Source organism: Arvicola amphibius, chromosome 9 (assembly GCF_903992535.2).
Source record: "Arvicola amphibius chromosome 9, mArvAmp1.2, whole genome shotgun sequence".
Taxonomy (NCBI): Eukaryota; Metazoa; Chordata; class Mammalia; order Rodentia; family Cricetidae; genus Arvicola; species Arvicola amphibius.
Window position 1 is genome coordinate 125,482,103 of NC_052055.2, and position 17,684 is coordinate 125,499,786.

General features: G+C 42.2%; 1 protein-coding gene across 1 annotated transcript; it reads right to left on the minus strand.

The window, feature by feature from the left end:
- Nucleotides 1-411: 411 nt before the first annotated feature.
- Mog (myelin oligodendrocyte glycoprotein) lies at nt 412-17,058 on the minus strand. Its single transcript, XM_038343870.2, has 8 exons — nt 16,959-17,058; nt 14,674-15,021; nt 8,613-8,726; nt 6,104-6,124; nt 5,734-5,754; nt 2,971-3,087; nt 2,681-2,701; nt 412-524 (listed from the first exon to the last, which is right to left on the minus strand). The coding sequence occupies exons 1-8, from the start codon at nt 17,038-17,040 to the stop codon at nt 412-414; spliced, it is 837 nt and encodes a 278-aa protein (XP_038199798.2). The 5' UTR covers nt 17,041-17,058.
- Nucleotides 17,059-17,684: the final 626 nt, after the last annotated feature.

Below are 17,684 nucleotides of genomic sequence, written 5' to 3' on the forward strand. Positions count from 1 at the left end.
AGGACCGAGAACAATCGCAGGATGAAGAGCTGTCCTAGAGGGTCCAAGCTCAGTAGATCATCTCAATATCTATACCTTTTCATCTTGATTAGACTTGGGACTTGAAGAAACCTTGAGATCAAGGGTTTAAGTCCACTGACTTCGTAACTGAAAGCCAAGACTTTCAAAACAAGGAATCTAGTTTCTAGGAATCGAGAGATCTCATGTGGGTCCCTGTGTCAGTTTCCCTTTGGTCCACAAGTTCTTCCCAAGAGAAAGTGGAGGAACAATGTAGAAACAATGTTGAGGTGGAGAAGAAATGCACCCTATTGTTTGATACGTTTTACCAAGAAGACCTGCTTCTTAACCCACCTCAAGCTCCACTTCAACAATGAGCCCGACCAATACCTCGGTGGCGGAGAGTCCTTCCACTCATCCGTGGTGGTAGGTTCCCAAGAGAACACCCAAAAGGAGCATGGTATCTACTGTTGCCCTGTCTGTGACATCTGCTTTAGGAAAAAGGAAAGCCTGTTCCATCACTGGTGCTATACAGAATCAGGCAGACCCATTAAGTGCTGGGAATTCCTTGGTCATTCACTTGGCTTTCTTGATGATCCCTTTGAGACAGCTGAGGTAGGGGTCCAGACTGGGCTCCCTTAGTAGCCTGACAGAGACCAGGCTTTAGTTTTTGGTTCCCCAAAATGTGACAGAGTAAAAATAGGCAGTTTTTTTTTTTTTTTTTTTTTTTTCAGGAAAACCACACCAATCAGCAGATGCCCACAGCCTTCTGCTAACTCAGCAGGCCTCAAAGCCCCTTTGCTGGCTCAACAGGTGTCCCCCAGGAGATAATTAAAGATAGCTTTCCCTAGCCTGCTGCCTGAAGGTCCCTAATCACTAGAACCTCCTACTGTTCAGCCCACAGACTAATCTTTCCTCTACCAACCAGCCCCCAGATTAATCCCTCCTCTCTGGAATTCCCCTAACTCTATTTAAAAGGAGCTTTTTAATCTTATCTGGGGGTCACCAGGTGCCACCCCAACATTAGAATTAATAATGTGTTCTTGTTTTGCATACGTGGCTGTTGGTCTTTCCTTGGGGCTTCTCTCGGACACCCTTGAAGCTAGAAAATATTTCAAAAGTAAAGGAGTCCTTGGGAAAAAAATGAAATCTAGGAAGACAAGGTGAATTATGCTTGCAGCGAGAATTTCTGAAACATAAATAAATCCATATATTCCTGTGTGGAGCTGGTGAGATGGCTTAGTGGGCCAAGGCGCTTGCCACTCACCCTGACCTCCTCACCTCACCCATGCCCTTCCCACATATCTCCCCGCCTCACAAAATAAATACAATTTTTAAGACTAAAAGAAGAGGGTCATCTTAATGTTTGCATTTTGGACTTTCTGAAGACTGGCCTCTGGCTCAGGAAGTTTGGATAGGAGGGTTGAGTGGGTGACAAAAGACTCAACAAGGAAAGGAAAAGAAGTATGCACAGTAAACTTGTATTATTAATTAGCACCTAGCTTGTTTGTGTCTGGTAGACCATCAAGTAGTAATTGCTGAATAAACAGTGCATATTCTGAGAGGAATAAAGATGGGAGAAAATAGAGGCAGGGAGTATAAAGGACGCTAAGGGAAGCAGAAGGGAAAAGACAGGACACCCATTTCTCAACCCTTGTCTCCCAAGGTCCTCCTTTCCACAGGCTGCCCAAGCAGGATGGTGTTTTTCTCAGAGTGCTTTAGATCCCATCTGCAGGGTGGGTTCAGGCTCCATAGTCATACTCCGTCTCTTGTTGTGAGTTCTTCTGTCCCTGCCCCTACTATCTACTGCTGCTCTTCCCATCCACCATTTGTTCAGCTGGTGTTCTGTAGTTTGTAATGTAGAGGTGCTGGATATCCTGTTTGACAGAATCGCTCCTGCATTACTCTGATACACAGGTGTCTCTGATAGACTGCCTGCCCTTAGCTGTGCGGTACTTCCTGGAGGAAGACTGAGACAGGAGCAAAAAGATGTGGGGGGGGGGGCAAAAATTAGAGGAAGGAAGGAGCTGAGGAAAGGAAAATAGTTGAAGAAGGGAAATCAAATTCTATTTGGAATCCAGGGTATTTCTGTAGATGTAGATTGGAAAGTGCCTGTAGCTCAGAGGCTAAAGAGAGACGTCCCCAACGACCTGTCTCTTGGCCTGCCAGGCTCCCCTTCATTCCAGAAAGTGGCACCACCACTCAAAAGGGGTTTCCTAGAAGAAAGACAAGTAAGTTAAAAAAAAAATCTGCCAGTGGTTTCTTTCATGATGTCATTGAACCTAGGAGACAGTCCTCAGGGGTCATGTTATCCCTGCCTCTCCCACCTCCTGGTTGGTCTTGAAGTGAGGTTCAGGATAACTATTATGGAAAACACTAGAGGAGAATGTAGAAGTGGGATTCTGGCCAAGGGGTTCCCTTCCCCTTTCCTTCAAGGAGGAGTCCTTCCAGTCCTTCCTGGGATTATGATCCCTCAGGAACCATCTTCCCTACTCTGGCTTTTTTGTTAGGTTTAGGAGAGTAGAGAAAGTTTGGGAATGGTGGCACATGCCTATGATCCTAGAACTGGAGACAGGCAAGAGGATTGCCCAAGTTCCAGATCAAGCTGGTCTACACAGCCAGTTTCAGAGGCGTATACTGAGACTGGTCTCAAGAATGGGGAGGAGTGTTGGGGAGAACTTACTTAGCTCTTCGAGAAACTGTCCTGCAAACAAAGAGAAATGAGTAGGTGGGTGATCAACACACCTCATATCGTCACTAGACAACCCTCCCTTTCCACTAAGGGACACATGCATCTCATTGATTCTCAGCTTTTTTTTTTTTTTTCCTGAGAATTCTGATGGTGAGCATGGGGACACAGGAGGAAGGCAATCCCAGCCCTGGAATGTAGAAACTTGATTCCACTTTTCCCCATTCTAGTCTGTCTGAGTTCCCTGCTGCATAGTGGTCCTGTTTGCTGCCCAGATACTGCACCTGCTAGTCTTCGGTGCAGCCAGTTGTAGCAGATGATCAAGGCAACCAGGGGTCCAAGAACAGGTACAATAACAAACAGTGTTACCTTCCAGCAGGGCACCCTCAGGAAGTGAGGATCTGAACGGTAGAGAAAAACAGAGTTTCTTTCCCTCTATGCCACACCCACTCTTTTTAACCCGAATCCCCAAACACTAAAGAACTCTGGGGACAAACTATAGAGTTCATGAATTTGGATGAGGTGCACTGTGCCTTTCTTTTCATTAACTTCTAATTGAACTTAGCTTTTCCTTTTCAGCTGATTTCATTTAGCATTCAAAACAATGGGTTGCATGAAGCTTTCATACATTGTTCATATTCAGCAACTCACTAACCCCCCTAGCAAGTTTGTTTGCTTTTTTGGAGATAGGGTGTTTTTCCATATATTCCTGGCTGTTCTTGAACTTGAGAAATCCTGCCTCAGCCTCCTGGGTACTGGGATTACAGGTCACTACCTGGCTATTCCTAAGGTTTTCTTTTTTTTTTAATCTTTTTTTTTTTTTTTTGGTTTTTCAAGACAGGGTTTCTTCTGTAGCTTTGGAGCCTGTCCTAGAACTAGCTCTTGTAGACCAGGTTGGCCTCGAACTCACAGAGATCCGCCTGCCTCTGCCTCCCGAGTGCTGGGATTAAAGGCGTGCGCCACCACTGCCCCTAAGGTTTTCTTATAGTAAAAATACAAGCAACAGGCTAGGGATGAGTGCTTATCTTACACATTGAGACCCTTAGGATCAGTTACCAGAAACACACAGTATTAGTACTGACTGTATTTATGATTTCAAGATATAAAAAATGGTTAAGAATTTAGTCACTCAACTCTTATAAGTAAAATCCTGGGGGCTGGGAATGTAGCTCGGTTTGTAGAGTAAATTCTTATAACTTGCCTATAATGCACAGAACTCTGAGTTCCATCCTCAGCACAGCACAAATTAGGCATGCTGGTTTATACCTATGATCCTAGAATATAGGACATAAAGGCAGGGGGATCAAAATTCAAGGTAATCTTTGGCTACATAGCAAGTTTGAGGCCAGCCTGAAATACATGAGAGTCTGTCTCAGAATAAGTGAATAGGGTCAGTGGGATGTGACATGGGATGCCCCCTCTATGCTATGAATATGTTTCATTACCATTGGTTGATAAAGAAGCACTTTGGCCTATGGCAGGGCAGAATATAATTAGGTGGGAAAGCCGGACTGAATACAGAGAAAAAGAAGGTGGAGTCAGGCAGATGTAGCTGCCCAAAAAGCAAGATGTGAATAACAAACTATGAGCCTCGTGGTAAAATATAAAATAATAGAAATGGATTAATTTAAGATGTAAGAGCTAACTAGGAATATGCCTCAGCTATTGGCCAAACAGTGTAGTAATTAATATAGTTTCTATGTGACTATTCGGGTCTGGACAGCTGGGAAAATGAAACGCCATCTCCATTTACAGGGATGGCTTAGTTGGTAAAGGTACTTACTGCTAAGCCTGCAGACCTGAGTTTGATCCCCAGAACCAGCATGATAGAAGAAAGAACCAAGTCCTACAGATTGTTCTCTGACCTCCATGTGAGCACTTGTTCACACTCAGTCATTTACCCCCTACCGTGCCTCCCAACACTAAAAATATTATATTTCTTTTTGGGTGATCAAAGACTGCATGTGTGACATACACACACCAGCCCAGTGCCAGGTACCAGGGGGAACTGAACAGGGTTAGTCTTGGCTTTAGAAAGAAAGGCTGCTCAGGAAGATTGCTCAGAGGAGAAATTTTCTGTGCTCCCCTTAATTCTATTTTCTAATTTGTATAGAATTTATTCAACAAACATGTGGGTATTCTTTTGTTGACTCTGTCCTTAGGGACTGTGCAATCTGAAGTAAAGAAAATGCAAAGATGATTATTGGAGGGTTAATATTCTAGTTGGTGCGTGCATGGTTGCATATACATTTCCCAGCACTTGGGAGGTGAAGACAGAGGGATCAGAAACCCAAGGTCATGAGGCCAACCTGAGCCATATGGGATCCTTACTCAAAAAAGGGAAGGTACCACTGCAGCTTTACTTTGTCCTCAGAGAAGCCTTCTCTGATGAACCACGTGCTCAGGTTGTACTCGTGAAAACTAACTTTGCCATTTAAGTATAGTAGATGACTTAAAAAATATAATTTTCTGGGTATGACAGCACATGTCTTTAACCCTGTACTGGGGGGGGGGAGGCAGAGGCAGGCAGATCTCCATGAGTTCAAGGCCAACCTGATCCACATAGTGAATTTTAGGTTAGCCAGGGTTGCATAGTAACACCATGTTTTACAATTTTTTCTTATTTATGTGTGTATGTATTGTATGTACAGATGTCTACTGTGCGTCAGGAAATAGATCTTAGATCCTCTAGAGGAGCAGCAAGTGCTCTCAACCACTGAGCCACGGCTTTACCTCCAGTAGTTCTGTCTTGTCCAAGTAGATTTTTTTTCCACTAGGCAATCAAGTTTATGTGAAAAGGATCTGTTTACCTACATTTTATAATTCACAGGATGGAAAAAAATGTGTATAAGAAGTTTGCATTTGTAGAATTTAGTGTAGTACCTCTCACTAGAATGTGGAACATAAGTTTTTGCTATATTCCTGCAGGTTTTAAATGTAAAGAGAAAAGGTGGAGTGACCCCACAAAGAGCCACTGGTCCTAGTTCCCCAGGCTGCAAGTGAAATCCCACAGTGCCCTGGGGGTGCTGGGAGATGTCTGAACTTACCAAAAGTCCGATGGAGGTTCTCTGAAAGAGGAACAGATGACAGTGATTCAGTTGGGTACAGAAACGGGGATCCTTGCCCTGGATCTATTTCAATCATTTAAAGCTGGTTAATAAAATAAAATAAAATAAAAAAGTAAAATATAAAGCAAGCTATGGGATGTTATGTCTGCACACACTGAACTCAATGTTATTGGTGAACCAATAAGGTTTCTAATTTTCAGCTGCTTATAGTTTTAAATATTGATGTTCCCAACTGAAGGGAGCACAAAGCCCTGGTGGTGAGGCAGAAATGTTCTGAAGAAAGGGGCATTTTGGTTAAACTAAAAGACTAGACAGGAGGAATTGGGGAGGGAGGGTGCCTGGAACTCACCAACTTCTGCTCGAAGTTTTCCTAGAAAAGAAAAAGGCAATGTTTTAGTTCCTGGTCTGCTACTGTGTGAGGACCCTTCTGTACCTAGCACCTTGGACCTCTGTGCGGACACCTCCTTGACATCTTGGGGGAGTCTTTGGGGAGTGGGAAGAGCTCACGGTTTAGAATCAAGTATTCAGGCTCTTTCTGTAGGTGTTGTCTGAATTAAATGACAAAATAAAGAAAAAAAGATCCTGGATGTATGGATGTGAGGGCAGTCTGGCTGTGCTGTCTGTCACCCCAGTGATTGCCACAGTTGATTATTTTGATCCAGCTGGCTAGGTGAGTGTTCCCTTCTTTTCTTTCCTTACAGCCCCATATGTGTCCCTCCCCAAAACACTTGTTCTGTTAGAGAGAATGATCTTCTAGAAGAGCAGGGCCTGCTATTCTTTGGCTAAAGGTATACAAACAACTGCACTTCATAGCTAGAACCTCCAAAAAAGCTTTTAAGAATGCAGAAGTCAGGCTGGAGCAATGGCTCAGTGGTTAAGAGCACTGGCTGCTCTTCCAGAGGTCCTGAGTTCAATTCCCAGCAACCACATGATGGCTCACAGCCATCTGTAATGGGACTTGGTGCCCTCTTCTGGCCTTCAGGGATATATGCAGGCAGAACACCGTATACATAATAAATAAATTAAATTATTAAAAAAGAAAGAATGCAGAAGTCTTCAGGACTATTTGTCAAGATCCAGCAATACTCAAACCACGTAATGGATTTTTTCTAATTTTATTTTAAATTCTCTCTCTCTCTTTGAGGTGTGTGTGTGTGTGTGTGTGTGTGTGTGTGTGTTTATACACACATGCACACTAGCATACACATGAGTATGTCTGCCCCTGGAATCCAGAAAAGGTCAGATCTCCTAAAGTTATGAGCAGTTCTGAGCTACCTGACATAGAGTGCTGAGGATGCCACTTTTGTCTTCTTTAAGAGCAGTACAGACTTTTAGCCCCTGAGCTGTCTTTTCAGCTCTATATCATAAGTTACTTCTTCTATTATTCCTTGCTCAGTTTACATGGCCAAGTAGATCATCATATTGTAAATATAAAGCCAAACCCCACTTGAATGAATAACTACTTTATGAGTTATTAATGAGTTATTAATGAGATACTACTTTATGATTGCATCTACCTCAGGTGCTTCCCATGACCTCATCCTCTTGTACGCATCCCACAGTTTAAGAGGGGAAACACTATCCCTACTCGGAGACTTAAAGAACCTAAGAATTTTCCTCACAGTTTGGTCTCTACAGTAGAGTTGGATCCTAGACTGCCTAGCTCTGTCTTCCTGTTCTATTCAGCCATGATGGCAGAGGGCCTTTTCCTTGCCAAGGAACAAGTAACCAAACATTTGAGATGGTTTTGAGGTGAGAAAAAGATCTCACTGTGGGGTTTGGGACACAGAACAGTGAGGAGCACTTGTCTTTGTGCAGGACCATTGCTGATCTGATACCTGTCTCCTCTCATGGCCCAAACCCTCTTTGCTGTCATATCCTCTTAATAACAGGAGGAGGTGGAAACACGAGACCTTATGCTGTGGTACTGGGAAGGACACAGTCTAAGAAGACTCTGCCTGGAGTTTCCGGACACAAAAGAAAACTTCATCAACCGCTGAACTTGTGTCCACAGTTTAATGTAAGAGACAGAGGAAACACTTTTTTCAGTACACTCTAATCTATATGGCAAAGAGTTTCATTTCGAAATTCTTATTAAAATGTGAAGTAGTGGCTGGGAGGGAGACATGGCTCAAGGGTTAAGAATGCTCGCAGCTCTTGCAGAGGACCCAGGATCCAGATCCTAGCACCCGCATAGAGCATCTTACAGCCACCTATAATTCCAGTCCCAGGGACTCTGACACCTTCTCCCTCTTAGAACACCTATACATGTGTGCACATAAGACAAGCAAGTACACACAAATAATAATAAATTTGAAAGTTTAAAATTTTATTTTATTTTAAATTATGTGTAGTTGTGTATGTTTGCATGTGGGTATCTGTACATGAGTGCAGGTGCCTGGGGAGGCCAGGGACGTTAGATTCCATGGAGTTAGAGTTGCAGATGGTTGTGAGCTCTCTGGTGTGGGTATTGAGTCCTCTAGAAGAGGAACAATTGCTCTTAACACTGAGCCCCCTCCAGCCCTTAAGATTTATTTTTTTATTGTCTAGTATTTTTGATCTGGCTGACTTTGAAGAGACTACTCGCCTGGTTTCATGATGCTGCTAAGGTCTGTGGAGGGCTGAGTTCTACTGCCTGTAACATGCCATTTGAGCAAGTCACTGAACCACCCGTGGACTCAATTTCTTCCTCCGCTATGAGGTTGTTACACGTCAGTCTTATTTCCCAGGTAAATGCAAGGTCCTCTTTGAAAGGGTTCAGTAAAACTTGTTATGTAGTTCTGAACTCAGAAGTCTTAAAGATGACCTATCCCTGAAGGCCAGGAAAGGATCCCGACAGACCCAACCACTGCCCATACCTCTGAGTCTGTGCTGCAGAAAGAGGAAGACAATGCCCACAGAGATCTGCAGGAGAAGTGCAGGCAGAAGTGCCATCAGCACCAGGACTCCAGGGTTGATCCAGTAGAAGGGATCTGAAAGGCAGAATGAGTATCACCCAGCTTGCTTCCACAGCACCCTATTCAGAGACCGTGCTGCAGTAATGTGGGTTGAATAAGGGAATCAACCTTATGATTTACAAAATTGTAGGTAGATTTTTCTGTTCCTCTGGCCAGCTCTCAAATCACAACATGGAGACTTATTAATTATGAAAGCTTGGTTGATAGCTTAGGCTTGTTTCTAACTAGCTTTTATAACTTAAATTAATCTTTTTATTAATTTACTTTCTGCCTTGTGGCTTTATTACCTTTACTGTACATTGCTCATGCTACTTTCTTGTCTCATATGTCTCTGTCTCATGACTCTTCACATTTCTGCCCCTCTTCTTCCCAGTGTTTTTGCTGTCCTGAAAATCCTGCTTCGTTATTGGCCGCTCACCTTTTTATTAAACTAATCTGAGTGACAAGTCTTTACAGTGTACAAAGAGATTATTTCACACTTACCCCTTTTTGGTAAATAAAAGGAAAGGTTTTAATTCTAACATAATAAAACTATAAACAATAAGAGCAATTATCAGGTAAGAATTACATTTACAATGTCCAGTCCATTTGTATTTGGCATATTTGGAGAAAATATTTACTCCAAATTATTTACTCGATCTTGTTGAATCCAAAGCTCTGACCTAATTTACCTTCTATCATAACTAAGGAAAACTATAACGTGACTATCCAGTCTTTAACTCCAACAAAGACCCCAGAAGGATATAACATTTCCTGAGTAAATAGGAAGTGCAAAGCAAGCAACTTCCAAAACTAAAATATACAAGAGAAGCAGTTTCATGCGACTGTTTGGACAGTCACTCAAGGTTCCTTGGCAACACTGGAGCATCTTCAGCCTAGAGGACTAGAATGTTGGGCAGATATTTTGCGAAGCAGAAATTTTTGAAGTACTGTCCTACCATGTCTTGGCAAAGTTTAACAGTTGCTTTTCTTGTGTTGGGGGAGAGGTTATGTTTCCTGTGGAAACAAAAGGCCATGGATTACTTTCAGATTAATAGAGATCAGATTTGACCAGGGAAGACCTCCTGAGAATCTTGGCTACAGATATGGGGGAGAAAGCCAAAAAGACTACAGAAGAGGTGACATGTAAACTAATCTCTTCACATGGGAACAGCTCTGAGATGAGATGAGACATGCTAAATCTTGTTGGCTACAGAAGCCTCATGACTTATTATTACAAGCCATTCTTTCATAAGGCATGGATAGAGGTTTATATTAAACCTAACAGACTTATAAAGTTGACAGATACCTTTTACCTGCTCAAACATAAAACAAAAAAAAATCATCTTCAACTGGCTTGTGTACAATGCACAGGCCATACTTGTGTTAATGTAGATATGTATATCACCTTTTAAAGTTTATGTGTTTTCAGAGCAAGGGACTAGACACCAGTGAAAACAGATGACCCAAGTAACTCAGCCTTTCAGAGTGTTTCTATTGCAGTTTCCTCAGAGTTCTGTATCCAAATCAGCTTTAAGGCTGCTGGCTGCTCACAGACTATTCTAGCCAGGACTTGACCATTATCCTAATTTTCTTGTGGTTCTCTCAAAGATTCCAGTGCCCCCAGACAACAAAAAGCAGTCTAGAGAACCCAACACCCACATTCCCAAGAGTTGGGAAGGATGGTTTTTGGTTATTTGTTGGTTTGTGGATGTTTATCATTGCTTAGAAGAGTTGATCACAGGTTGTTAAAAAAGCAACTACTAGTCATAAATATTTTACATTGGTAAGGATTTTTGTATATTGATACAAATTTGATGTTCTTTTGTTATATTGTGTATATGTTTCTATGCTTGTCTAAGGTATTTTTATATACCAATACAAATTTAAAGTTATTTTTGTAAAGGCATACTGTATATACATTTCTACCTTTGTTTAAGTTATTGTACCTATAAAGCTCATTTAACAATGTAATGTCAATTTCTTATCCTTGAACGTTATTGTTACAAACTATAATAAAGAAATACAGGTTATTAGTCACCTATAATAATCAAATTTGTAGTCATATTAGATATGTTTTGAGGGTCAAACAAATATATTTTAATAGATAGATGGTCTTCAAACACTTCAAAGACCTACAGAATAAGGCATTTAAAATGTTTTATTAGCATAGGGCTTTTCATGACAATGAGACATGTCTGTTCCTGGCAGAATCTGCAGAGAAGATGATGGGTATTGAAGGAACTCCATATGGAGTTTGCTTTCACTGTGGTAAAACTAGCCATTTGGACGAGAAACTTCCCTTGTCTTGACTGCTTATAGTACGCTGTGCAAACTGGACAATCAGGACACAAAGGAAAAGATTGCTGAGCTTTGCCAAGATAAGGTAAAGTCCTTCAAAATTCCTGCTTCATAGAAAAGTCTGCAGGAAAGTGACTGCTAAACTTTGCCAAAACAAGGTGACATAGTCCTCCAAAATTCTTGCTTCACAGAAAAAGCTACCAGATATTCTAGGCCTGTAGACTGAAGATTGATACCCCAACATTGCAGAGTGGCTCCCCAGGCAGTCAAATATCTCCGTCATTTCTTAGTGTTGCAAGTGGTTTGCTCTGCACTTCCTGTTTACTCAGGTAATAGTATATCCTTCTGGGGTCTTCGATGGAATTGAAGATCAGATAGTTATAGTTTTCCTTAGTTATGATAGAAAGTAAATTAGGGGGCTGGAGAGATGACTCGGTGGTTAAGAGCACTGACTGCTCTTCCAGAAGACCTGGGTTCAATTCCCAGCACCCACATGGCAGCTCACAACTGTCTGAAGATCCAGTTGCAGGGGATCTGACACATTCACACCAATGCACATAAAATAAAGTTAAATAAACCATAAAATATTTTTTTAAGAAAGTTAATTAGGTACAAAACTTTGGACTCATCAAGAAAAGATAGATAATTGAGTATTTTCTCTAAATTTATCAAATATAAATGGACTGGATATTGTAAGTTTTACTTGATAATTGTTTTTATTGTTTCACTTGTTAAAGTTAATACCTTTTTGAAGATGGATGCTTAAAAGAAATCCCACACTAGCTCAGAATTGAGGGTTATTTATTTAGGGGTAGACTCACAAATCAATATCCTCTGCTGTAACAGAGAACAGCAACCAAATCCTGCAGCTGGAAAAGAGGCTGGACACACATTTTATATCAGCATAAGCAGTATAAGAGGCCATGCCCCAGTGGGCGGGTAACTTAAGAGTTACTGGCTGTAGGATTTCCTACAGCACCTCTCCTTTTTGTTTAAATAAGAGAGTTTTAAGCCTAATTCAAAAGTATACACAATGAGATCTTTCTATTTAGATAAAACTTGATAATTGTTCTTATTGTATATAGTTTTACTATGTTAGAGTTAAAACATTTCCTTTTTATTTAGACAAAAATTGGAAAATGTAGAATAATCTTTCTGTATACCATGAAGATTTGTCACTCAGATTGGTTTAATAAAAAGCTAAATGGCCAATAGCTAGGCAGGATTTCTAGGCACAGAGGACACAGGGAAGAAGAAGGGTAGAAGCATAAGTCGGATGGAGAAAAAACAGCAAGGAAAGTACAGAGTAAAGGTAATAAAGCCACAAGCCAAAAAATAGTTTGATTAAAATGGGTTAATCTAAGTTGTAAGAGCTAGTTAGTAATAAGCCTAAGCTACCAGCTGAGCTTTCATAATTAATAATATGTTTCTAGGTCATTATTGGGGAGCCAGCAGTCCTTGATGAAAAAGTCCAGCTACATAAAATGCTGACACAACCAGGCATGGTTCCACAAGCCTGTAATTCAGCATTCAGGAGCCTGAGGCCAACCTGCAAGACCTGTCTCAAAACAAAAACAAACCAACACAATGGAAAAACAAGGTTGGCCTTATTTTTGATTGTACAGCGGGCTTGTCTCTAGAGAGGGGATAATGTGGACATTGATTTTGCTTTGTTTTTAAAACAGGGTAAATCTGTTTTTGATGTCTCCTTGCTCTCCAGCCTCTAGCTCCCAAATTCTGGGATTGCAGGCCTGTGCTGCTTCCCAAATTCTATTCAGTGCTGTGAATGGAACTCCAGTCCTTCTTCTCTCTCTGGAGGGATTTGGAATGTGGAAACCCCTCCAAGAAAAGCATTCTCTCTTGAGACAAAGTGTTCCGTGTGTGTTCTGCCCCTCTCCATCTTTCTTTCTTGAAATGTGCTGGGCCCAGTGAGTGTGCTGGAGTTGGCAGATGAACTGGGAATTTGTTGAGCAGGATGAGGGAAAATCTGTATGCTGACGTTCTGACTCCCCACTTCTTTGTGAGTAAAAATTTCCCAGCAAAAACAACTGTCTGAAGAACATTCTGCGGCACACAGCTATTTTCATGTCCCTGCAAGCTGTCTCTAGAAATAGCGCTTTGTTACTGGGCGTACAATGCATCTTCTGGTCTCAGCCTGGCAACACTCACCCCCACCTCAGACACAAAAATGATGGATTGTCTGATATTCATGCCGCAGGTGGTGAGGAGGAAGGGAAAGGACCAGAGGCTCAGCACTTAGAATACTCTTGTTCTTCAACTTTCAAAGCTCTATTTCCCTATCCACACTTCAACCACTCTAAGGCAAGATAAATAATAAATAACTCCAAAATCAGCTGCCACACAAAGCAGACTGAAAATAAAGTCATGAAACTGAAGCAATTATGTGAAAATTACATATACCCATGTGTGTGTTTAATTTTTATTTTATTTATTAATGTGTGTATGTGTGTATGGGTGCCTTTGGAGGCCAAAAGAAGGTATCCTATCTCTCAGAGCTGGAGTTATGTGGGTACTGGGAACCAAACTCTGGTCTTCTGCAAGAACAGCAAAAGCTCTTAACCACTGAGCCATCTCTCCAACCTCTTTTTTTTTCTCCAACCTCTTTTTTGTTTTGTTTTGTTTGAGACAGTCATCTATGACATAGACTGGTGTTTGACTTCCCATCCTCCTGACTTTAACTTCTAAGTGTTGGGATTACAGGATTCAGGTCCTAAAACCAGTTTATGCAGTGCTGGGGATTAAACCAGTGTCTACTTGTATTCTAGGCATGCTCTCTACTAACTGAATTATCCCTGTCATACACACACACACACACACACACACACACACACACACAATATTCCTGCCATATAATGCACACACATATATACACATACACATATATTGAGTATATATGTATAAATGTGTGCATACATGCATGTAAATACACACTCAAACACAGGTACATGCTTTTTGTTCCCTATATTCTATGGCTTGCTTATGTCACTCATCAAGTTCTCATGGGAAGCACCCAAGCTATCTGGTATGGTTCTAAAACAATCACTTTAAGCCGAGCATGGTGACTCATGCTTTTAGTCCCAGCACACCAGAGGCTGTGGCTGGAGGATTGCCCAAGTTATATATATCAAAGCTAGCTGTGGTGGCACATGCCTTTAGTCCCAGCTCTTAACACTTAGGAGGCAGAGAAGGGAGAATCACTGTGAGTTTGAGGCCAATCTGGTCTATATAATGAGTTCCAGGTCAGCCAAGGGCTACACACTGAAAAGCCATCATTAAAGGAAAACAAAAGAAGCAAGCAAGCAAAAAACAAAGTAAAACAAAACAAATAAAACAAAATAAAAAAAACTGAAGTACAAAAGCATTTGTCTAGCTTAGATATCATCTTTTGTCCAATGTCGATTTCTCAATCCATGAACACATTGACTTTGATCCCAGTTTCTTTCCCAATTCAAATAACAAAATAACCAACAGCCACAGCATAGAAGTCCCTGTTCACTGGGACTGATCTCAGAGCTGACATGTTTGGATGGAGAGACCTTAGCGAATGACTGAAGTTAAACGAGAAGTCAACTACTCAACAGGTCACGCTGCATATTACCCCGGTTAAACGAGAAGTCAACTACTCAACAGGTCACGCTGCATATTACCCCGGCAGACTCACCTTCCACTTTCAACTCCATTGCTGCCTCCTCTTGGTAAGAGTGGTCTCTGAAGAAGCAGGTGAAGCCTCCTTCATCCGAAAACCTCACGTTCTGGATCCTGAGGGTAACCTTTCCCTCACCGATATTATCTTTCAGAAGTTCTGTGCGTCCCCTATATTCAGGTGCCTGCTCTGCGTCTTGGTCTTTGCCGTTTCGGTAGAGGTGAACCACTCTAGAGAACGGAGGGCGGTACCACCCCACCTCCATGCCCGTGGCATTCTTCCCAGGAGATACACGGCACGGCAGTTCTGCTTGGTCCCCAACCAAAGCCCGGATGGGATGTGCCGGTCCTATCACTCTGAATTGTCCTGTCCAAGACACCAAAGAAAAGAAACCAAGAGTCAGATGTAATAAGTTCATCATAGAAAAGCTACTTCAAAAAAGAATAAGAGGAAACTCAATTTTTAATTTTTATTTTACTTATGCTTGAGACAGGGTTTTGCTATGTATGTAGCTTTGGCTTACCTGGAACTCAGAGATCTGCCTGTCTCTGCCTTCCAAGTGCTGAGATCAAAGCTGTATACCACCATACCCAGTGATTTATTGTGTGTGTGTGTGTGTGTTTACATCAGCACTCACATGAGTGCAGGTGCCCTCAGAGGACAGAGGCATTCATTTGTTCCCCTGGATCTGTAGTTACAGGGTATTGTGAGCCACCCCATGAATGTGAGTGCTGGTAACAAAATCCAGTCTTTTGTAAGAGAAGTACATACATTTTACTAAGAGCCATCCTTTCCAGTACTTATGTATCAATTTTGAGAGAGGGTCTTGCTCAGGCTGGCCTTGAATTCCCGGCAAGCCTCCTGTCGCAACTTTTCAAGTGCTAGAATTATGAGCATGTACTACCATGCTTGGCTTAGGACGATCAATTTTTTTCAAAGATTTGTATCTGTTCCAGTGTAGGTGAATGTATGTCACCTTTGTGTGGCTACCCTTGGAATCCAGAAGAGGCGATAAGGTCCTCTGGAACTGGGGTTACAGGTAGTTATTCGCTTCCCCATAGGTATTGGTGCTGAGAACCCAACCTGGATCCTCTGCAAAAGTAGTAAGAATGCTTAACTTCTGACCCATCTCTTCAGTGCCTCCTCCCCATTTTTGAGTCATGGTCTTTGTAGCCCAAACAGGCCTTAGTGTTCTCTGTAGCTCAGGGTGACTTGACTTTCTGATCCCTGAATGCTGTGATTGCAGGGACTGTGATGTCAGGTTGAGGAGTTTTAAATGGAATTCAAGAGCTTCAGCAGGCCTTTTTTTTTTTTTTTTTTTTTTTTTTTTTTTTTTTTTTAACTTTGAACATATACAAAGTAAGCAGTCTCTAGTTAAAGACATGTTCTGAATGTCTAGGTTAGAATGTTTTAACATGGCTTCTGCTTTTCTACCATCTGTGTTCATCTCTGCCTTTTCCCTCCATTTGGAATGTGACCTGCTCCTAAGTGCTTCCCAGCCCTCTGTCCTCACCTTGTTCCCTACCCACTGTGAAGTCATGCACCCTGGGGACAGCTGCTTCACCCTTCTTTATCATCCGTACCCTCAGGCTCATGCCAGTTCTGGACCCCGCTCTGAACGTCTTCCCAGGGATACGAGGGTGTCTTTAGGGGGGTGCATGGCCTAGGCCTCCACCCATCACAGGGCTCCCTGAGATAGAACTCTGTTTCTGTTTCTTTTATTTCTCCTCCTAATTGGGTAACAGGATCCTGTGTAAAAATTTATTGCTGCCTGATTCTGCAGAGCAAGATCTCAAACTTAATGGGATGCTATAACTCAAATATTAAAAAATTAACTTTATTTTATTTGTGCTATTGTATTTTATCGTTCAGGTCATTGAACGTAGAGGCGAGGACCTTTACTGCCTCACTGATTACCAGCAGAGTCACTGAGATTTCCCACAAGCAGGCATTGCAGTAACGTGCAGAAGACTTTCTGTCATTTAAAACTGACAGCAACTCCTTTTCATTTGAAAACCCAACACTAGGGCTAGGGATAGAGCTCAGTAGTAATGCTTGAACTTTAGGGAACTGAAAGCCCCGAGTTTGATTCCCAGCACCATATAAATGGGAGAAATTTAGCTTGCACAGGCCCCGAATTTGATTCCACAAGAAGTCAGGAAGGTTTCTAAGGAGAGAAACCATGCCAGCAGACCCAAGTATAGACAAGAAATTCATACAGACATTTGAGGATGATTAAAGGTAAGCCCAGAAATCCCCTTTCTGTTCTTAGGTCTATGTAGGTCTAGAATTAGCGTGCTTACCTGCATAGCTGGAGGACAGCTGGAGGAGGAGGAGCAGGGAGAGGAGGCATCTAGACAGAGAAAAGCTCCACAAACTGGCCATCTTTGTGGTTTCTGGGGACAGAGTCCCTGGAAGTAGGGTTAGGCCAGGCTGAGGCCCACAGGCTGCATGTCTCTTACTCTGAGGGCACTACTACCCAGGCCCTACCTCCATCCAGGCATTGCCACAGCTGTGCCCAGAGGAGTGGCCCTACGTCACCCCTGCCAGACATTTGCACAAAAGGACTACAGATCCACTGATGACCAGGGTTTGCCTCTACTCCCCCCTCACAGCATTGGAGCAGCGGCTGACTGGTACTGGGTCGTTTCCCCTTTTCTCTCCCTGGATACAGTCGTGAGATCTGTAGAGTCTGCAAGGCTAATTCCTCTTGCTACCAAGATCTGTCTAGGGAAGAGTGACCACTGAAGGCTTTTAAAAATTAAAAAGAAAATTCAGTCTTGATTTGTGGTGTCTATTGTCTTTGTGTGGGTGGCATATCATGTATGGTCATGAAGTAATATAGCACAGGATGGCCTTTAACTACTGATCCTCCTGTCTTTATATCCTTCCTACTGAGATGCTAAGACTTGTAACCACCACACCTTGCCTAGTCTCCTCTTCCTCTTCCTTTTCCCCAACCCTCATTCTGAGACAAGGTCTCCCTCTGGTTAACTGCCCCGGAATGTGACAAGTAGACCAGGCTGGAC

Coding starts and splice junctions, on each gene's coding strand:
- Mog (XM_038343870.2), bottom strand. CDS start 17,040: ATGGCCAGTTTGTGGAGCTTTTCTCTGTCTAGATGCCTCCTCTCCCTG. Junction 15,022..16,958: donor GCTGTCCTCCAGCTATGCAG/GTAAGCACGCTA, acceptor TGTCTTGGACAG/GACAATTCAGAGTGATAGGA. Junction 5,755..6,103: donor AAAACTTCGAGCAGAAGTTG/GTGAGTTCCAGG, acceptor TTCCTCTTTCAG/AGAACCTCCATCGGACTTTT.